Source organism: Lolium perenne, chromosome 5, assembly GCF_019359855.2.
Source record: "Lolium perenne isolate Kyuss_39 chromosome 5, Kyuss_2.0, whole genome shotgun sequence".
NCBI classification, from domain to species: domain Eukaryota; kingdom Viridiplantae; phylum Streptophyta; class Magnoliopsida; order Poales; family Poaceae; genus Lolium; species Lolium perenne.
The window spans coordinates 265,831,903-265,853,389 of NC_067248.2; the positions used below are offsets into that span (position 1 = coordinate 265,831,903).

The 21,487-nt window shown below is 40.1% G+C and overlaps 2 protein-coding genes across 3 annotated transcripts; one reads left to right on the forward strand and one right to left on the reverse strand.

Annotated features, from left to right (window-relative positions):
• Positions 1 to 252: 252 nt before the first annotated feature.
• LOC127303021 (uncharacterized) lies at positions 253 to 7,425 on the reverse strand. Of its 2 annotated transcripts, XM_051333766.2 has the most exons (16): positions 7,120 to 7,425; positions 5,659 to 6,072; positions 5,350 to 5,575; positions 4,990 to 5,244; positions 4,797 to 4,906; positions 4,201 to 4,296; positions 4,031 to 4,118; positions 3,614 to 3,843; positions 3,187 to 3,371; positions 2,765 to 2,964; positions 2,224 to 2,556; positions 2,017 to 2,118; positions 1,590 to 1,887; positions 1,244 to 1,392; positions 884 to 1,168; positions 253 to 706 (listed from the first exon to the last, which is right to left on the reverse strand). In XM_051333766.2, the coding sequence occupies exons 2-16, from the start codon at positions 5,967 to 5,969 to the stop codon at positions 506 to 508; spliced, it is 3,069 nt and encodes a 1,022-aa protein (XP_051189726.1). In that variant the 5' UTR covers positions 5,970 to 6,072; positions 7,120 to 7,425; the 3' UTR covers positions 253 to 505. The 2 variants fall into 2 exon arrangements, with proteins under 2 accessions (XP_051189726.1, XP_051189727.1); XM_051333767.2 differs by lacking the exon at positions 7,120 to 7,425 and having other exon boundaries at positions 5,659 to 6,143.
• Positions 7,426 to 17,373: 9,948 nt separating this feature from the next.
• Positions 17,374 to 20,878, forward strand: LOC127303022 (probable UDP-3-O-acylglucosamine N-acyltransferase 2, mitochondrial). The gene is made up of 10 exons (XM_051333768.1): positions 17,374 to 17,736; positions 17,836 to 18,034; positions 18,138 to 18,214; positions 18,580 to 18,629; positions 19,060 to 19,124; positions 19,361 to 19,412; positions 19,502 to 19,572; positions 19,662 to 19,728; positions 20,298 to 20,369; positions 20,461 to 20,878. Exons 1-10 carry the CDS (start codon positions 17,613 to 17,615, stop codon positions 20,533 to 20,535), a joined length of 852 nt encoding a protein of 283 aa, XP_051189728.1. The 5' UTR covers positions 17,374 to 17,612; the 3' UTR covers positions 20,536 to 20,878.
• Positions 20,879 to 21,487: the final 609 nt, after the last annotated feature.

Consider the following 21,487-nt stretch of genomic DNA (forward strand, 5'->3'; position numbering starts at 1 on the left):
CACTTCAAGCTGTAGCAAGTGAATATTCATACTCAAGATATTTTACCTTGGACTACTTTTAAATATAGTATGATGTACAGATTCCCATTTCCAAATATTTAAAACAATATTAATAGAAAATTCCAAAAGTTGGATTTAAAACAACGTTCAAGCCATATATTTTTGGTACGAACCAGTACCATGGATAAATGGAAATGATGTCTTGAAAAAATTGAAGGAGAAAATCATCAAACTGATGGCGCAGACGAGACAAAAACGTGAAACAAGCATCAAATATAACAGGCTGGCTAAGAGCCATCAAGGTTTGAATTTCAGCACAGATCTACAACATCCACCCTCGTGATTCTACATTTCTTCACCCCTATCTTTTCTACTAGCTTTGTTCTACGCTATGTCAGTTGAGATACCTTCGATCACTGTACAGCCTTTTCGCAACACAGGTAGCACAAGATTGAACTACTATGTTACACATTACAAGTTTACAACAGCGTCGCCTATATGTCAATCATGTAGCAAGGTCCGATAAAGAAGGATCTGTAGGCGTCCGTGGGATGACAAACTGGTCGACAACCCGCACCGTGCTGGTCGGCTCTGACCATCCGGAGCCAGCTCGCCATTTGCTTGGGAACCTCCTATTGTGGCTCATCTGGAACGGCTCCTTGGGCTCCATGTCCCAGTCTGGATCCAGCATCCATTCTTTTGGCACCTGGGTATTGACAGCATATGTGAGACACTCGCCTCGACATGGGGAAGCAAGCATGGGAAAGTAAACTCAAGCATATCAGACATGATAATTTGACAAGAGTGGATGGCACGGTTGGAGGGAGGGAGCAAATGCAACCACAATGATGTGTCGGCAAGTCATAACTCGCAGCAACATTACCTTATCCACAGCCAGAGTGAACACCTCAAGGTCTCCATTCTTCTTGATGTGGAACCGTGTGAACGCCTTGTAATTCGCTATCCGCAGGGAGGAAAAGGCCTCGTCGAAATGGATATGGAACCAATTTATGCATATGTATAAGTAGCTCCCGAACACCATTGACACAACGGGGGTAGACAGGACCCAGAAGTACAGGAAGACACAGACATAGTAGATAATGGCACCTCCCCGAGGAAGGGACTCTATTCCTTTTCTGCAGATTGTGGTCCTAGTTACTGCCATGACCTGAAAGATAAATAACAGTGAAAAAAAGGTACAGCTCATCAGAACAAGTGATCTTTGTGTGGTTCAAAGGATGACCTCTGGGATGTCGAATGCGGACATAAGGTACTTGATACATGCAGGATAAAGCCCGAAAGTCCACTGTTCCAAACGTGCGCGAAGTCCTGTTGGGTCGGGAAAATGCTCACTTTCCGCCTTTCGATACCATTCGTAGAGGGTGTGGTATCCTGTGATTGGATAATCCAACATAATGTTTTACATTGCCGTGCAAAAAAATCATTAAAAGATGGAGAACAGACTTGCAAGTGCATTGTCTTAAAGGAATTTCAAGCCCAAGTCTGTATACAGACAATGTATCTGTTACAAACTTGTACACAAGGATTCAAGATGACGAACATAACATGAAAAAGTATCGAACACAAACCTGATGTTGCTAATAGATGGTTGCGGATGCATATCTCAATACCAAGTTCCATCAGCAGCATCAGTAATACAGCCGAAGTTATGTGGGCAGTAGCATGAAGAAAACCAAGCAAAGCACGTCTTCTTCGTGATAGTTTTGTGGGTACAAAACAAAATGATACCATCAATAGAATAACAACACCAGCTAGGGATACATAAGAACGCTCGAGAATCTCAAATATAGCATTCCACATTGCAATGAAGAAACTATTCATACGGTCACCCCAAGAGTCTTCATGCAAGATACGAAATGAGTCACACTGAAGAACATCATGCTTAAGTCAGGCCACAAAAGATAAAATCTAGAAACATTAAACACTACTGTAATATCCAAAACTTGATAATTTGTTAAGAAAAATACCATCAATAACTATTATCTAGCCTCTCACCTGTGGAAACATTGAGAAAACCAATACGAAGTACACAAAACCACCAATGACATCGAATTGCCAATTTTTCCTTCGGAATTTCAATATATTACCAAGTGCAATCTTGACAGGGGAATAAAAGAGAAAAGTCAGTTGGAAACAAAACTATTCCAAGAACAACCCTGTTATGCACTGAACTTGTAGGAAGATATAAAAGTAGGGGTCTACCTTGCTAGACTCCTCGTAAGAAGGATATGCAGCCTTTGTTTCATACTTGTTCCCATAGCATTCCTTGAAGTTCTCAAAGACATGTGTTGGGTGCAGAAAGGCTCCACCACAGCCATTTACAAGCAAGTGTTGTACATGTACTGGTTCTTTGGACTCGACGCAAGAATGACGCATATAATGGTGCAGGTCGCCAGCCATCCGCAGTTTGCACCGTCCCTTGAGGTACTCACGTATTAAATATGTTACATTTTTTCCAGTTCTATCACTCCAGTACCAGTCCAGAAGCCAATTTGGCTCATGAGTTATAAGGATTACAGAATCATTCTCTCCAACCTGCATAAATTCCAGTAATACACACTAAGAAAATCAACATATAGCAAATCTTGATGCAGAATAATGAAAATGTGCATTGTTCTCTGCTTACGGTAACAAGATCCACTAGCACTGCTCACAATTCTAATCTACTTGTTTGTTACAACTGAATCATCAAATCAAGAAATGGAAAGTATAGAGCCTGTTGTAGATGAAAGGATGTAATTACCTTCTGTTGACATAACTCTGCAAAGAATTTGAACTGGTAAACATCGATGTCACCATGAAGAGCTTGGTCAAGACCAAAAACCCACCACCCATTTGGAAGCTTTAATGCAAAATAACTCCTTTTCTGGGGAAGAAACCACCCACCAAGCCAGCTTTTATGACAAATATACCTCATGAATGTGTGTAGTCCATCAAACCAATCTGCACGAAAACAGGGAAGATTTTGTCAAGACATCAATCTACAATAGTGTGGTAGAAGTAGAGTTTAACTTATTCCGTGCCAAGATATCTCTGTTTTACAGAAAAAGAGTAGGGAAGGCCCCTACTGCATTCCATGCCAAGACATCATTTGTAAATAAATATTGTACCATTGATCGGCAAGGAAGAAAACAGGATACATAAATATCAGTAGGCTATATGTACCATGGTTTCCAGGAATCAGAAAACATTGTGGTCCGCTATACTGCCTGATCTCAGAAACTCCAAGGGGAAGTTCAGGTTTTTCCAATGCTATATGTTCAGGAGTATACCAAGCGGGAGGCTGGAGAGCATACTCAAAAGGACAGAAAAAACGCCGCTCATACGAAAATTCGGATGGATTTGGATATCTGCAAGAGAATGGAACAATCACCATCTTTCTGAAGTGCTTAATCCAAGATCAACATGGAAAACCCCAAACCAACTATAACAATCTGGAAAAGATAATTAACATATGACATATCCATGTAAGGAATGCAACTTGCGAAAAACTAAGCTTATCACAGGAAAAATATTTGCCACTCATTAATTAGCAAACACTAATTGAAGACTTCTCATAATGTAAACTGTATGATCAAAGTTTGCAACATACGCAAGGTCTCCACCAATTAGTAGTAGTTCTCCGCGGGGAAATGTAAGCCTGGAATCGTCAGATTTTATGACTAAAGAAGGTTGAGCAAGTAAACGTGCTATAGCATATGTAGAGTTGCCACCATCGCCAGTATCTGCAATGAAGTCGAACCAAAGTTCTTCTTTTGCATCAAGATGATCATATAAAAGGTCGCCCCTCTTAGCTTCATCTGGACCTTTGTTCATTGCAGCCTGATGGGTTGAGAAAAAGAAGTCAACAATTTTAACAGAACAATGAGCTCAGCTAGGAACTGCAAAAGCACTTTAGAGCACAACAACACAACTCTAGAAAATGGCAATTCAGGACAAGCAAAAACTGAAGGAAGCAAAATCCAAAACCAAAATGATAGCAGAAGGCTTGAAATTACTGGTCATGTACCTGCATCATACGCATGTCGAATCGACCAACAAAGAGTGTCACCGATACCATGAGGTCGAAAACAGTTTTGAATAAATCTGTTGAGGTCCTGCAGAGCATATCAACAAATATTCAACCCTTCTACAGCATGAAGTGGATAATAAGAGCTTATGTATAGACCAATAACATACCCAGAGTACCAAGGAACCATGTCCTCAAAATCTGGTTTCAACAGTTTCTTCAGATTCTCATACTCCGAAATTGTCAAAGGATGAGTTAGAGCCCATCTATACATCAACTCAAAGGAAACAAAGAGAACGAATGAGTCCAACACCGAACAAACAAACCAATAATGTTCAGTTCAAATTATACTTCAACCATTATACAGTTACGACTGGCATCTTTTTCTCGCCTGCTTAGTTATTTCATAGATAATAGAAGCATGCAAACATGTGAAAAGGGATGAATAAGGTGATCACAATCATGTCCAAGTCCTAAGTACCCTAATGACCTCAGAAAATTTTACCCCTAACACCATGTTATTTCACTAGAGCATATTCATGTGATTTGCAGGTAATAAACTGAATGTAACACCTTTTAGAACTTCCCAAGTTTCTCCAACAACCATTGGCGTTTTCTAAAGGGGACACAAAGTTTGAAATTCATGTGCATAGTTCTGCTTATGAAACCAAGAATTCATGAGGAATATATTCCATTTTCCTTTTCATCGTCATAATTTCCTATCTTACAGACGACTAGCAGATGGATGCGTTGAGAGTCAACATACCCAGTAGACCGTTCCACAACATAATTGGCCATGTAAAGACCAATGAATGTAGCCCACAAAGAGTACACAGGTGAGATGATGTTGGAGTCTTGAGATCCATTGGAAGCTAACTGGAGCAAGAAACAGGATAAGAATAAACCAATAGATAAAGAGAATAATATACAAGCATGAACAGAAGGTGAAGTATACGAACTTCTCCATAAATGGCCCATTTCGAGAGAAGTGGGTAATCACTAGCAGAGCCAACCGGAGCAAACCAGGACGAGCAAATCTGGTCTTTGAACTTATGCATACGTAATAGCCTTGAAATCAGTGTATTGTCATCATTTTGCTTTCTCCAGAGTGAAAATGCAACCCAGCTAGCAGTTCTACGATCAATAGATTTATCTCTTGAAAGAGTCCTGTTACCACAGTGGCTGTAAAACACACAGCAAGCTATACTGATAACCTGTGATATAACAAACGATATAAATTTTAGATAAAGCACAAGTATCTAAACAAGAGAGCAAAAGGTGATGGAGACACTTGCATCATTGTATATCAAGAAACTTACTGCGCAATTTTGGATTATAGTTAGCATCTCCGGCTTTTTCTCTGCCATGCGAGAAACAAGACCCAAATACCAGAGTCCGAGAAATATGACGTGAAAGACGATCAAGAAAATTAGAGAGGAAATATAAATGGTGAGGAAGAGGGAAAGGTTCATCCTCATATCCAACCCCATTGACTGAAAACTAGGGAGATGGTATAATGCTGCCAAGAATATCCAGGCAATGTACCTGCATTCAGAAACAGACTCAGGGAACCAGTACATATTGTTCAAACTAAAATTATCTTTTCACTGGCTCCAGAGATTGCTTACCACCGACTAAAGTTTGAGTAGCTTGGCTTGATAGTCTTCCTAATAAACGGCGACGAGAAGAAATAGAAGAAACCAATCAAGCAAGCATACATGGACCACCATTTGAAATTCTTGTCCAATTTCATTATAAGGTTCTGCAAGTTATCCGATGAAAGGAGGAAAAGCCAGCCGACAATCACGGCAATCATGAAATGTCTTGAGTGCTCATGCGGGTATGGGTATCTATGAGTCAGGATAGTCCTAACCCTCTCCATTTTAAGGGATTCAATAAAACGGCCAGAGGGATGCTTATGGAGCCTTCCTTCTCCCATAAAAAATCTGCTCTCCGAGTCAGTGATATCTCATACTCCTACTCTAAGCAGCCATAGAGGGGGCAATTTGCCACTTCTGAAAATTTCAGAACCGTGTCCAGATCTGCATAAAGAAACAATTGTGATAACCCGGCAAAATGACGATAGACATGCAGAACAGCAGTATCAGAACTAACTTATGAAAGAAGTCTTTAGCTGCAAAGTGGGCAAGGATTTAAATGTGCTTCTTTGGTCACTGCCTAAAAGACCGATCTAATTTATTGTGTTGTGGTGCTTGAGAGAATCCTAGAAGATATGCAGACTATTTTCTGTATAGTGTCACAGCTACACAATATCAAATTGTACCCTGAAGCATGTACTGTGCATTTGCAAAATGCAGATACTGACATCCGCAGAGGCGAATCAATATAAAATTTCAGAAAATGTTGAGAAATATGGCAATGATATTAGCCCGACAGCTACCCATCCCACTCTATATATAAATGGATCCCAGGAGGGGAAATTGGATAGAGAGAGACATAATAACAAAAAGAAATAGTACTACTATTAAGTAGACAAAACTGCAGGGGGCACATTAAGCACATGCCATTAACAGATCCCATTGGGGAAAGGAACAAGTATGTAATCATTACCAGAGACAAAAACTACTCTTAATCAAGACACTATATCAAGCAAAAGCTAGCTTAACAAGGACTGAACTTTCCAACAATTTCCCCCCTAAAAGCAATAGAACAAAGAAGTGGAGCCATCCACTGTCCAGTACTCCAGCGAAATGTGCATTGGTTTACATAGGAGTAAAAGACAAATCTAACGGACCCAAGAAACATAAAAGGCGAGTACGAACATCGGTATGCGAACAAGAACAAAGATCCCGTAACTTCTTTTTTTGTGTCCTCTCGAAATTCGGTGGCGAGCACGAGGAACCAATGCGACTAGTAAACAGCACGGGTACCTAGGAGGAGGAGCTGCTGCCAGCAAACTGAATCGGCGGTGGGTGTCAAGCGGGGAGAAAGTTGCAGAGCAAGGGAAACAGCTGAATTGCGCGCGCACACAAGCTCCAGACCTCCCAAGATCCGCGCCTCCCAGCCCCAATTCGGCCCAGCCGACTATAAGCGGATGGCGAAAATTCAAGGAGGGTTGGGGAGCTTACCAACCAATCCGGGTAGGGGAGGGGACGAACAGCCGCGCCGCCTGGTGGGACGGAGGGGGAAAAGACGAGATTTTTGCAGCGAAATCTCCTCTGTGGAATCCTCGCTGGAGGATTCTGGTGCTCTCGCCGGCTGTCGCGGGGAGGAGCGAGCAGAGTAGGACACGGAGGGGAGCTTGATTAAAGAAAGAAACAATTTGGAGGGAGAGAAGAGAAGGAAATGCTTGCGGTTCTGGTGTTGCTGGCGGTGCCGGCGGTGGTGGAAGAAAAAGGAAGGAACCAGAGGATGGTTCGTCAGCCTGACGCGTCGTGGCCATGGTGCAGGTGGAAATTTCGCACTAGTTGGATCACAGATTTTTCCTTTTCTTGATTGATTGAAAGACGCATATTCTTCGAGGGGAAGGTACTGTGGTCACTGGATGCCCAATTTGTGCCTTTTTTTTACCTGATTCAGATCATGGTCGGTGGTGCTTCACATACGAGGATAGATATGCCTCCATGCATTTCAGAGTTGGATTATCTTTTGTTGTTCGAGCCTACAATTCTCTAGGCACAGTTTTTTTTATTACACCCAGCTTTAAATTAATACTCCCTCCTTTCCAATTTAGGATCCATATTAGTTTTTGGAGAAATTAAACTTTATATAAGATGTTGATATTATTCTCTAATAACATTCGATCAAAGTTTACAAAGTTTCACTTTAACTACAACTAATATGCATCCTAGTTTGGGAAGGAGGAAGTATAAATAACTGAACGGGTGGAAAGAGGTGTTCTGAATTAAATGTCCTGCCTTGTATTTGTTCCATTCAGGTTTGCAAGGCCGTACTAGAATTATAAGCCAAACATTAATCATGTATTTAACATATGAACGTGTTATAAATTATGTACTGCATCAAGCATATGGTTTGATTCATACTTAAAGGACGCACTTTCCAACAATATGATATTTGTGACGAATAAACCATACTATGCTAGTTAAATTCATGCTCAAAGTCAGAATCAAACCTCCAACAAGACTGTACAATACTTTGTAATGATTTGTTGTGATCAATAAAGTGCCGTATTCCCTCAAAAGAAAAGCCACTATAGGACTCAACAAACATACAATAAGAGAGAAATAAGGCACAACTTGAAACCCTCCAGGCAACATAAACATAGTAGAGGGAATTGTAGAATCAAACGATCAGCCAGTTTCTCATGTCATTGTTTTGATTAATATCTATTTGCTGATAATCAAAAAACTAGAATTGGTGTTTCGGTCATTTGTTGGGCTATTTGAAAGACTAGAAATGATATTATCTTTAACAAGCAATGTGGAACTAATTTTTTGCAGGTTATCCGGCGAGCTGCTCAGTCAATTCAACAATGGCTTTTCCTCCTCCCAACGGAGCAGCGGGATGATATGGTTATTGGATGCAACCGGATGCTAGTGGTTGCTTAGAACTTCTATTTTCAGGCTACTAGGTGGCGGCATCTTAATAGAATAGCAAATGCATAGCTTTTTCTGGGTGCCATATTTTCAGCTGGTTGATTCATGTATCGACCCTAGCTTTTCCTTGATTGTAATTTGTGATGATAAATATTTTAGGACTTGACAATAAATTTTAATAAAGCAAGCCGTGTGCATCTATTGATGCAGAGACTGGGACTATGCTCCTTTATCAAAAAAATTATATACTTGTGCATGTTAGACCATCTGCCATGCATGGTCAAAAGCTATGCCAAGCATCCTTAGAGTTCATTCTGTAGCATGCAAGCGGACGCTAGGGGAAAAGCACCCTAAGATGTTGAACCGTCTCAAACCATTAAACTACAATGGCCCAAATATTTTGGTCAACATTGACAGTCAAATGTAATTTCAATATGACACATAGGACAACCTAAACCCACAGAGTTCATGGTAGATTCTACCTTCTAGGTCTTCTTTTAGTTGTAAGTCAGTCTTCAAACATTAAAGTGCAACGCAAAAGAAGGGTGTCACTGATAATATTTTTCTCCGAGTTAGGAAGAAAGTGTTGGCAAACACAACAGGGATATTACTTTGCCACCATGAAGCATCGTAGATTTCCCACTCCTAAAAGTGCCATTGATTTTGCAAGACTACACCATCAAATCCATAAATCTGATATCATGTAGTAAGCCCACGCACGCCTTTGACCTAGCAACATATTGGCATACATCATCCTATTTTTAAATTTTATTTAAGTTTATTTGACCACGAGGGTGTAACCTTAATATTTTTGTATATAAGTAATAAACTAATCATTAATGAAAGCACTTCGAACTCACATGTGGCCATGTAATTGGTATATGTACCGCAAATTTAAGTGTGATTGAGAGGGAAAATAAAATGAAATATAATCACACGTTTGCGTGCAAGTAATACAACGAGTTAACGTCTTGTTTTCTCGCACATGCTATTACACTATATTTTCTCATGGCGTAAAAATATTTATTGTGCGAGAAATTATGAAAAGTCCTTTTGAATCATGGGCACCAGTGCTTTTATTGTATTAAAAAATCGAAAATTATATTTATATATTTCAAAAAATCATGTAACAAAATTCTAAAAGTAGCTAACGATGTATTACACTAACATATATCCACTAACGTATATAATCTCAAGTACAAATGTTTTATTTTCTGAGCTACACAAAAATAACAAAGTCTGAATTTGTTTGGAAGATTGAATCACTATACTCAGATCCACATATTTGTTATTTTTGTGCAGCCCAAAATACACATTATTTACAGTTCAAAATTTACACGTTTGTGGGATACAATACTCACTACATCATGATTTATTTTCAGATTTTTCTGAAACTTAGAAATATGATTTTTAGTTACTTTTGTGAAAAGAGATCACTGGTGATCATGTACACAAAATTGTTGTTTGAGAAATTATTCCAAAATTTTGGTCAACATTGTGAGATAGATATTTTTGGGAGACGTGTAGGCTAATCTCATTCCATCGAGTGTTATAGTTAGGTCAATTAGTAGATCATGGCATACTTACAAGTCGTCTTCAAACATTAATTGTGGAATGCAAATAAGGGCAAACACACTTATGTTTGTCGAAATTTTGAAGGAAGTATTGGCAGGGACGTGTGATTGGACTACATTGCTTGCTTGGCCGTGAAGCACTATATATGGATTACCCGCTTTGAAATTTTCCAGTTAACATTTTTGTTGCACGCGTACGCCTTTGTCTTGTCATGTCCTATATTTAATAACTTGCGAAGCCACTGTAATCGATCAGTGAAGCCACCATTACTTCCTGCGTAATCTCCTTCATATACGGAGTACTCTTTCAACCCATAGTAATTATTGGGTTTTAATTCGAATTTGATCAAATTAGTTGAGAGGGCTTACTAAATTCATTTTGTTCTACTCTCTGCTGCTCCATGAGATGCAACGCCAATCGTACTCTGCTCGGTCCACGTTGCTGGTGACACGACATGTGCCCCTTGCTGATCTCCAAATTCGGGCATTTCGTTTCTGTGACTACAACCTAAGGCCTTCTTTGGTTTAGTAGGATTTCAAAGTATAGGAATAGAAATAGAAATTGGAAAGAAATGCAAGTGGAAAACTGCAAAGGAAAACTTCCTTCACAAATAAGGTCAGACTTCATTGTTTTCTTAGGCTGTTTTCATGGGATTTTGGTTGCAAAGGAAAAGTTCCATTATATTTGTAGATATATTCTTATGAATCAAACACCAGTATAGTGGAAATTTCTATAGGAACATGAATCCTACATTTTTTATGCTTCCTCCGTCCTATGAAACTTGTTTAACTTTATCAAAATTTAGATGTACCTAAATGCTAAATAGTATCTAGATCGATATATCTAAATTTAGGCAAAGTTAGACAAATTTTATGAAACTGAGGGAGCATAAAATTTCTGTGACTCAAAGTAGGCCTAAAGTAGAATCTAGGAGGCTAGTAACATACCACCACTACAGAAAAGGCACTAAGGTTCCGAGGGCCAAAACCTGTGCTGATGGATATTTGTCGGGGTTGTCGGCACAAGTATCGAACAGGGCACCGTCGGCACAGGAAAGGTGTCGGCGCAAGGAAACCTATGCGGACGGCCACCGTCGCTAAAGAAAAAGGACGTTGGCACAGGGGTCTCCATCGTGACAGCGAGGCAACGACATTAGGACTAGGTTTTTTTTCTAATTTTTTCCTCTTCCCCCCCCCCCCCCCCCGTGAATCGCCTTTGCAATTTTCAAAAAAAATATAAGAAAATGTCAGAAATTTCAAAAAATAAAATCCTTTGAGATGACCATGTATTATGTGTTCTAGTTATGAGGAACATTAACAAACATGAATTTCTACATATTATGCAAAATAGCGTCATGTTTTGGTAAAACAACTTCTCTTGTTGCAAACGACCTCCGATAAAAATATTTTTATATGAAAATGTATCTACGGAAAATTTTACATCCAATTTCAATGCCTGCGGCGTTTACCTATTTTTTATGTTCCTCAAAATTAAGAAGGAAATATGAATTTTTTCTTTTAGATTTTGATAAAAAAATAAAAAAATAAATTTATTTTTTTGTTTCAAGATTTATTATTACTTATTCATTGTTGTTTAGTCAAATTGTTATTTGGAATTAAAAAATTAAAGACATGCGACATCTCGATGGCCCAAGAAATAATATGATTGATAGGGCATTATTATCAACAAAGTATAACTCCTCTACCAGAAGCTCATCCAGAAGGAATGAAAAAATCTTGCGTGCTGGATTGGGAGTAGTTTTTGACAACGAGTGACTAATTTGAGCTGAGATTAAGCATGCTTAGAATCAAACAATTCAAATAATATAAAATTTTCTAACAAAAAATCAAAAGTGACGCAACTAGCAAATGGTCCTTAGACGACCGGCGGGCCCACCTGGAGGTTGTGCCGATGGCCAAATGGTCTGTGCTGAGAGAGGATTGTGCCGACGAGGTGTGCCCTGCTGTGCTGACGGCTGAAGGCCTTTAGTGGTTCATGTAGTGCACGTCGACACGTGGGACCAACACTTGCATGGAGCCGAAAACCTCTTTTTACAGTGAACGCTACCTACAGCAGTGACGTCAGCAATGACGCCAGCCATGTGCTGACCAATTTTATCACAAAATTGTGAAACAAATTTGAAACATAATTGAAACATAACTGAAACACTAATATTTTTGTGAAACAAACCGTAGTGACGTCAGCAATAATGTCACCAGTTTCACTTTTTGTCAGACTGTTTCACAATATTTTCCATGTATCACTTTAATTTCAAAAAAAAATTCACTTATGTTTCAATTATTAGTTTTATATTAGACAAATGCCAAAAGCATCACCAATCTCAAAGCAGAGAGTGGATGGTAGATGTAACACCTACACCTACCGGCTTCATTAAAATCGCCGCTCTCTGGTGATGGCTCCGGGCCGTGATGTTTGAAGGCGCAAGCTGATTTTATAATGGCTGGAAAATAATGTTGTGTTCAATAGAGATCAGTGGTCGCCGATAGTTAGCTAATCATCGTTGGTTAATTTCTAAGCACATTAAGATGCTTACTAGCTAGCACGTGCAAAACTGGTCAACAAGAACTTGAGCGAAGTATCGGTTCGGAATCGCCTCCATTGCCACGAACGAGTGGACGAATGATATTGCACTTCAATCTTGGTGGGAGAATATATCAGCTACAAATATCCCAAATCAGAAGGTCTTGGCATCGATAATTATCCTTGTGAGTTAGACTATATGGAATGAGCGAACTGCTAGAGTTTTCCGCAACAAATCCACCCCTCCTTTGGTCCTCCTCAATACTGTAAAGACCGAGGTGAAACTTTGGGTGTGCACCAGGGCTAAGTGCTTGAGTTATGTAATAACGGCAGAGTAGTCCCATGTACTCTAGTTCTTTTTTCCTTTTCACTTATCATGTCATTATTTAGTGAAATGAGAGAAATCTGTTGCCTCCCGTTTTAAAAAAAAATTAATTCAAAGGAGGCGTAGTAGGACAAAACCTCGAAGCTACGTCTACGTGCATGCAAGTCCTGGTCAGGAGTAGCGGCCGGATCTCGTCTGATTTACACGTCGGCTTCAAACATTTATGATGATTGTGCACTGCGAGTTTTGTACGCAGGCCGGTCAGACCAACGTGGAGTGACTAGTGTCCAGGCGTCAAAGCACACGCGCTGGCAAGGCGACCCGTTGCATCGCTTGGTCCTCAGCCTCAGGTATCCACCGTATACATACAGGTTTTCTACTCTCGCATTTTCGCGCATACGCCCTGCAAGAGTTGAGATATATATTTCTTCCGTTCCAAATATGCCCACACACACTTTAGTATGTATGTTTTTTTATTTCTGGAAAGATGCGAAACCTAATTTGGAATGGCGGAATTATGTGCCATTCCAATTTACTTTGCACTATTCTACCTCGACGGCTCGACCACTTGTTTAGCTATCATGGACTCATTTTCTTCGGTCGTTTGCTCAATAAGGCTCACGCTTATCCTTAGGCTAACTTTGACCTAAAAAAATGAGAAACAAAATCTCCATTATATTATACATAATGAGTACGGTTGAAATTGTATCGAAAAATGTTTTCTAGGATTTACTAGTTCTTAGCTAGCTGAGAAATAAATTCCGTGCTCAATCGAGTCCTATACCGTTTAATTTGCAACATGATTAGTGCATAGGAGTTGCAAGTTAGGTTGTAAATAAGTTTTTTTTTTGTAAGTCGAGTTACAACTGAGATTCTTTAGTTGCAAGTTCGAATGCAACAGAGAAAAAATATCCGAACCGTTAGATTTACTTTCTGATTTTTGCTATTTATCAGTTGCACCATGAGTTGCAATTGATATTTGATAAGAGTTCTCAGTCCACTTAGAAATACTCCTTTCGGTCCTATTTAATTGCCCCACATTTAATATAAAGTTATGCTAAATTTGATTCAATTAAAAGAGACCAGAGTAGTTAGTGCCAATTTCATACTAACAATCGAGAGTGGTGTTTTGACACATGAGAACATATGCTCTCTTTATTTTAAAATGCATGTCATACACATTTTAAAATTTCAAAAAATCCGAAACGAAAAATTCGCACGTACATCTTCCGTGCTACACGCTCACAAAGTCGTTTTATGAAAAATTGACTTGTTGCGTGGCGTGCGCAAAAAAAGACAAAAATCAATGTTAAAACAAGGTTTTTTAGAAGATAAAATTTTCTTTTTTTACAGAAAACAAAAAAATTATTGGTTGCTCATATATTGTAGATTTGTACATGTGAATTTTTTTTGTCAAAATTGTTTACTTTTCCAAATGTAATTTTTTGGTAGAGGAAGCATATGCACCTGGGAACCGAATTAAATTTCCGCTAATGATCTTGATACTTAGAGTAATTCTTAGTCATATAAAAAATAAATTTATCTTCTTTACTAATATAAAATATTTTAGATATATTTTAACACAGATTACAATAAAGAAATCTGACACTACAATAGTTAACGGGCAACTTTTCTATGGGAATCATTTTGCCGAAAGCTACGTGCCCCAGACCTGCTCGCTTCCACGTGTCCACGACAACGAGCACAGGTAGCCGCTAGTGGAGTGGAGATAGAACCTTTTCCACACGTGCTGCACGTGGCATACGTCCAGAAGGAACACACCCAACCAGCTTACGTGTCCCCAAATTGAGCCGCTGACAACGTAGAAGCCGCATGCAATGCAAATGCTAGCAATGGCGCTGGTGCAGGTGCGAGCTGATTTAATTAAGGATCGGGTATGGTGAGTCTGATTCACTATATAGAAACCGGGCGTGTCCAACATAATGATCAGATTGATCATTGGTTCCACGGAAGAACAAAGGTTTTTTTTTGCTATTTTTAGTTTGAAGGAAAATGATTTTTCAAGATTTTCATGTACGGTAATAGCTAAGATCCTCAACAGCATAGTCTACGAGACTATCCTACTACAATATACTTTGGATACGATTAATTTTTTACGAGCATAGAACTAGGTTAATTCTTGGCCAAGTTTCGCTATCTAGCTAGTTTCCTGGGTAATGGTTAACGGAGAATTTTTAGTTGCAATTGCAACCCCAAATGCGATTCCAAGGTGCACAAATCACGGTACAAATTTAACGGCTCCGGAGTCGATCAAGATCTTAGCTGATTTTTTTAATTATTCGCAAAAGTGTTGCTAAATCTATTAGTTATAAAGAACATAGTCAAGTCAAGAGACCCGCATGGTTTATGTGAATAAAACAGGAAGAAAACCTAAAGAACGGCAAAGCTACAACTAAGACATCAACAATATATACAAGACGCCGATAAAGTAGACCACGTGACATATGTAGTCAGACACTCGAGAGTTGCTCCGTTATCAACACATACATGCACACACCAGAAAACATCGCATCTAACCTGATCCTTGACCAACCTAGAACTTGCAAAACTGATATATTTTACCAAATAATGTTACGCCTACGGAATTATCGTACGGACTAAGCTTAAGGATGAGACATGTGCTCGTGCGATTGGAGAGAAGGAGGTCAGTTCGTAAAGAAAATTTCCGTAGAATCTATCCGAAGAAATAGTATTATTGTATTTTGCCTGTTAGCGAAAAAGTGACCGGTATGACTGAATGGACGGCGCGAACGGCAAAGCACGTACGTAGCTATAGCATATCTACATATGGATGCTCTGATTTAAGTATATATAGGAGGCTAAACGAATAAAAGAATATATGCTTATGCTTAGCAGGATCGAAAGGATGCTAAGTTCCGATGATCCCATTATTGTATCGTGCATGGTTCTCTATTTTTTGATCCGGTCTGCCTCTCCTAAAAAGATCGAAAGCCCCGTTGTACCCTTCTCAGTTTAGCATGTGCTTTCATCGAGACAAAGAGCAAAAGGCTGCGCCACAAATAACCTAAGGAAAAGTTCATATTTTTTGATAAAATAAATATATTAATATCGAGAGATACAAATTATACCTCTGCAACAACGCGATACCCTAATGTCAGTACGGATGCACACAACTAAAGAAAAAAAACTAAGAAAATAAATTATGCTATGGTATTCGAGCCTAAGCAGCAACAATACATTCACCACCAAGCGTCACCCGAAAGATCTCAGGTTTTCACCCTGAAAGATAGTCCACGCTCTCAAAACAATGTCTTCAACAAGATCATTGCCACACACAACCAATTAAGGCTAGACCTTAAATTTTCACCCTCAAAGGTAAAACTCTAAACTTCACCCGTGATGTCGTCCCCACTTACATATTGCTGATGTAAAACCCAGAATACCAAGCAAGTCCCTCAACAGCGCAAAGACTCGAACCTCCATTGCTAATCCTCAAATCCGTTCTTCGTGATAATCTCCGCCTCTGACTTCATCATGGACAAAAATGTGACCTAATAGCAAGAAAGAACAGAGCTTCGCGCCGCTCCCTCTAGAATTAGACGGTCGGAATAAAAGCATGGGTGCGCACAATCGAATAGCAACCGATCTAGCAAACTCCAGACATAAGGTGCACTGATACATTTGTCGATGGATCCTTCCGAAACTCAGGACGCCGACCATATCAAATAGGACCGGCCTAAGGAAAGTCTCAATCTTTTCACAAGAGGAACCCTTGGGCAACGACCTTTATTAGGTAGATCGGCAAACCCCCACGTCGCCGTCCGTCGGCTGACCCCCTCTAACGGAAGACGAGACAAGCCTCAACACGGACCACGCGCACGCTTGGGGCGCTCCAACGCTTGTACTTCTTCACGGCCTTGATGTTGGCGTCGACGTACACCTTCATCACAACATTCACCGTGAACTTAACGCTTTCGGTCTTCAAGGCTATGAACACTGAATCCCTCCGCTACTTTGCAACTCCATATAATAGATCTTGGCCATGTTGTTCTGGCGTAGGTTTTTTTTGTGTTTTCTGCAACGAAACCCAATAGAAATAAGTGATATTGCTATATCCATTTGCTGATGAAGGTGGTGGATTTTAGAACCATGTGAGCAAGGACAACAAACTCTTTATTGTATATCGATGATTTCTCTGTTGACCGTAGCACCGTGATAGCCTTTTCAAATGATTTTTTACTTAATCACTTTTGTAGAAGAACTAAGTTATGAATTGAAGTTTACTCTGTTGACCATTTCTTTTTGGTGTTTTTAGAAGAACTAAGTTATGAATTGAAGTTTAAAATACACTGTATTAGGTAGATTGGATTGGGCCATCGGCCCGTGGGCTCTAGACACCCCGGTCCGGTGCGATCCAAAAAAAAACCCACGGTGGCCTCCTGGTTGGAAACGCCCCGTCCCAGTCTCCGCCTCCGCCTCCGGCAGCCGTCGCCTTCGCCGGCCACCGCAGCCGGCTCCTCTCCTCTGCCACGGAAACCGTAGCAGATTTGGTTTCGCGAGCCATCACCTCCTTCTATTTCCAAAAATCTCTGTTTTTTCGAAAAAAAAACCTCTGTAGGGTTCATCAGCAAGGGGATTGTCGATGGCAGCCATCCTACGAAGAACCACCACCAAGGCGGCGGCGGAGCTGCTCCTGCGTCCGGCCCGCTGCGCCGGCCGGCTCGCGCGGTTCTTGGGGGACGGCGCGGCCGCTGCTGCTTCTCACGGTAGTGAATTGGGGCTGACCATTTTTCTACTGTACTTGTGTGATGTCTGTAGTGTGACCTTGCTTTGCTGGCTGGCTTCTTCCTGGATGGCCTGAGCAGATACCGGGGCCGCGGCGGAGTTCTTGCCGTGGCGCAACGGCGGGGGCGTGCTGCACCGGGCGGCATCCATCGACCCCACCGCGGTGGTGGAGGCCGGCGCCGTGGTGCATTCCGGCGCTGTGATTGGCAAGGAGGTCGTTGTCGGGTCTGGCACCGTGGTCGGGCCTTCGGTGTCTGTCGGACAGTCCACCAGGATCGGGTACGGTGTTTGTCCAGTTTGATCTGAGTGTGCATGAGAGCAAACTCTGTTTTGACTGGCAGTGCTCATTTGCTGCAAATGACTTGTCTGTGTACATGTGCAGGTACAATGTTGTTTTGAGCAACTGTTCCGTGGGCGAGTTCTGTACTATCCATAATGGCGCTTGCATCGGCCAAGATGGTGAGCATTTGTTCACCTAGTGTTGTAAATATGTCATTCTTGTAGACATAGTATGTTCTACAACACTACAAAGAACATGCTGCATTATTTCACATACTTGAAAATGATATGGTAGTAACACGCAGATTGTGAGCTGATCACAGCATTCCAGTTTATTAGGCCTTTTGGCAAGTGACATAGTACATCTCAGTTTGTGGGGGGCATCAAAGCTTACTTGGACTGTTTTTTGTTAGAATTTCATTCGTTTTTCTATTATACTTGGCGAATGGTAAATATGGGTTTATATACTACTACTGTCAAACAGTAGGACTTATTCTGATGCTATGTAAGATTATGAGTGTCGACTGCTGATGTATCTCTTCTAGGTTTTGGTTTCTTTGTGGGCGAGGATGGGCAAGTCAAGAAGAAACCACAGGTTAGTGCTCACCACTATCACAACTTCCTGGATAATCTGTGAAGATTAGGAATCACTACTGAGTATAAGTTGACATGGTGGTGCAATATTGGGTTCAGAGCTCAAGGATTTTTTTAAACCTATTCTAGCAAATGTGCAATGCCACCCTACAGCCCATGGACTATGGTATCTGAGCGGCTTCATCTTGTATAGCTAAGGAAAAGCTGAGTTTGAATGTTTTGACGTTTCAAGTACTTCCCTGTTGTCTAACAGAAAATAGGAAGTCCACTGACATGGAAAAAAATATTTGTCGAAATATATGCTCACTAAGTAGCACCTACGAAATGACTGACTCTATATGTGGTATTGTTTGAGAATTCTTATGCATATGCTATATACGGTTATCAAAATCAAAATGTAGGCTTCCATCGAATAGCTCTGTATTTTTCAGGTACTTTATGCAAGAATCGGTGACAATGTGGAGATAGGTGCAAATACATGCATTGACAGAGGAAGGTAACTTGTCCCTTCTTAATCCTGATGAAAAATCATGTACTGTGAGTATTGGATAGTTGCATGCCCTAAGAATTTGAGAGGATGTGTAGCTTGGTTAAGGCGGATGTTATGTTGGCTAGTCCATAATTGTTCTCAAGATGCCTAATGTTTTCTACTATCAACCCTTTCCATGCCATTATACAATTGATTGCGATTGATCCTTACTGACAACTTTCATAAATATTTATTAACTGCAGTTGGAGAGACACAATAATTGGAGATGCCACCAAGATTGATAATCTGGTTCAGGTATTGATTCCCCTGCGATCCAAAGAACACCTTATTAATGAGATTCTTTTGTGCTTTTTTGTTCTAATAATTGGTGTATCCTCTTGTAGATAGGTCACAATGTGGTAATTGGAAAGTGCTGTATGATTTGCGGACAAGTTGGGATTGCTGGTTCTGCAACGTATGTATACCTTCATCTCATTAACGAATTGTTCATTCTCTTAGGTGTGTCATATAATCCCTCCTGTCCGCCCCATTATGTACACACAGGTTGGGGGACTATGTCACATTAGGTGGTCGGGTGGCAATCCGGGATCATGTCACCATTGCTTCTAAGGTGCGGTTTTCCGACTCTGTACTTTGTCATATTTTGAGTGCATAATACTTGTAAGTTCCACATAATTCTGTGTTTGTGTGTTGTCATGCGCCACAACCTAGCTGCATTACTCGCAATACTCTCATGACCAAAGGCTGTTCAAAACTAATTTGAGTTGCAGTGAAAACACTTCTGTTTTCTTGTTATAAGTAACAAGTAATTGACTGGGATCTAAGAAATTCATGGAAGATTTCATCTTCATATTTAGTGGTGACAGCAAACAAATGCTCTGGGAAACATACATTTCTTCCCTATTGCATGAAAACACTTCTTCTGTTTTCTTGTTAAGTAATAAGTAATTGACTGGGATCTAAGAAATTCATGCAAGATTTCATCTTCATATTTAGTGGTGACAGCAAACAAATGCTCAGGGAAACATACATTTCTTCCCTGTTGATATTCATATCAAGCATCTAGACAACATTGATCCCGACATCTAAACAAGACTTAGCTGATAACATTATATTTTGCCTGCCCACTACTCTATTTTCACAGCCCTCACAAATTGATTTTCCTCGATACCATTGCAGGTTCGACTTGCAGCAAATAGTCTAGCAACAAAGGACATTCAAAATCCCGGTGACTATGGTGGATTTCCAGCTGTAAGCATTTCATTATAGCAGCAACCACACAAGTTAAGGTTCTTGTTCCTTACCCCTCTAGCTACTAAATACTCATGTTTTTGGAATTTAGGTCCCGGTAAATGAATGGCGCCGGCAAACTGTGAACTTGCGGTTACTCTCGAAGAAACATGTCGTCAGAAGATAGTATCTCCGCTATTGCGTGATCCAAATGTGCTGTAACTTGATCCTCTTGATGGGAAATTGTATTATCTCACTAGACAGCTAGCATTGAAATACATGGCTTTGCACTATGCATTTACGCAAAAGCGGCTGATTTGATAGAGATTGGGGAGGGGATGATGGCAACGCGCTGGGTGTATTTATCTCTCTGCCGGGAATCCATTTCGGCTTCGGTCTGGGGAAGAAGCGCCATCGCTGATCCCTGTAACCGGATTGTAGTTGAGACAGATTGTCAGTCTCTTCTGCCAGAATTTGATCACATGATTTCAATCGGCTAATACCAGAAGGAAAAAATGGGAGTGGTGTCATGGGCTCATGGCTCTTGAGAGCATATGCTCTTTTTATTTTAAAATGCATCTTAGACATGTTTTAAAATGTTCAAAAATTTGAAACAAAAATTTGCGCGTACATCTTCACATGATACACGTCCACAAAGTAGTTTCATGAAAAATTCACTTGTCGTGTGACGTGAGTAAAAAGACAAATTTCAGCGCTAAAATTAAGGTTTTCACAAGATAAAATTTCATTTTTTACACAGGCCACAAGATGTATTGGTTTTTCACGAAATTTGATGACCACATATATTGTGGAGAAATACATGTAGAATTTTGTGCCCAAAAATTTCAACACTTCGAAATATGTTCTTTTTGGTAGAGAGCGCGACCTGAACTGAATTTTTGGGAAAAAATCATCAAAATAGTTTTCAAGAGCAGAAAAGCAAGTTTCTCAGCTCGTGATATTGCGACGCATGCTAATAGAGAGTTGTGTGATAGGCGTTTTGCAAGGCTAATATTAAATTAAGTGGGCGAGCAGCAGGTCAACGAATAAATGTACGTCTTTTTTTTGAAGTTCAATATTTTTAAATTTAATTATTTTTATATAAGCCATATAGTTTATGACATGAAAATTAAGAAACA

Bases quoted from the DNA above. Each gene is read 5' to 3' on its own strand.
- LOC127303021 (XM_051333766.2), bottom strand. From the start codon at position 5,969: ATGGGAGAAGGAAGGCTCCATAAGCATCCCTCTGGCCGTTTTATTGAA. The intron at 5,245-5,349 runs GTAAGTTTCTTG...GTTATATCACAG, and splicing joins CTATAATCCAAAATTGCGCA to GTTATCAGTATAGCTTGCTG. The intron at 707-883 runs GTAATGTTGCTG...GTCAATACCCAG, and splicing joins TCACTCTGGCTGTGGATAAG to GTGCCAAAAGAATGGATGCT.
- LOC127303022 (XM_051333768.1), top strand. From the start codon at position 17,613: ATGGCAGCCATCCTACGAAGAACCACCACCAAGGCGGCGGCGGAGCTG. The intron at 17,737-17,835 runs GTAGTGAATTGG...TGGCCTGAGCAG, and splicing joins GGCCGCTGCTGCTTCTCACG to ATACCGGGGCCGCGGCGGAG. The intron at 19,573-19,661 runs GTATGTATACCT...ATGTACACACAG, and splicing joins GGGATTGCTGGTTCTGCAAC to GTTGGGGGACTATGTCACAT.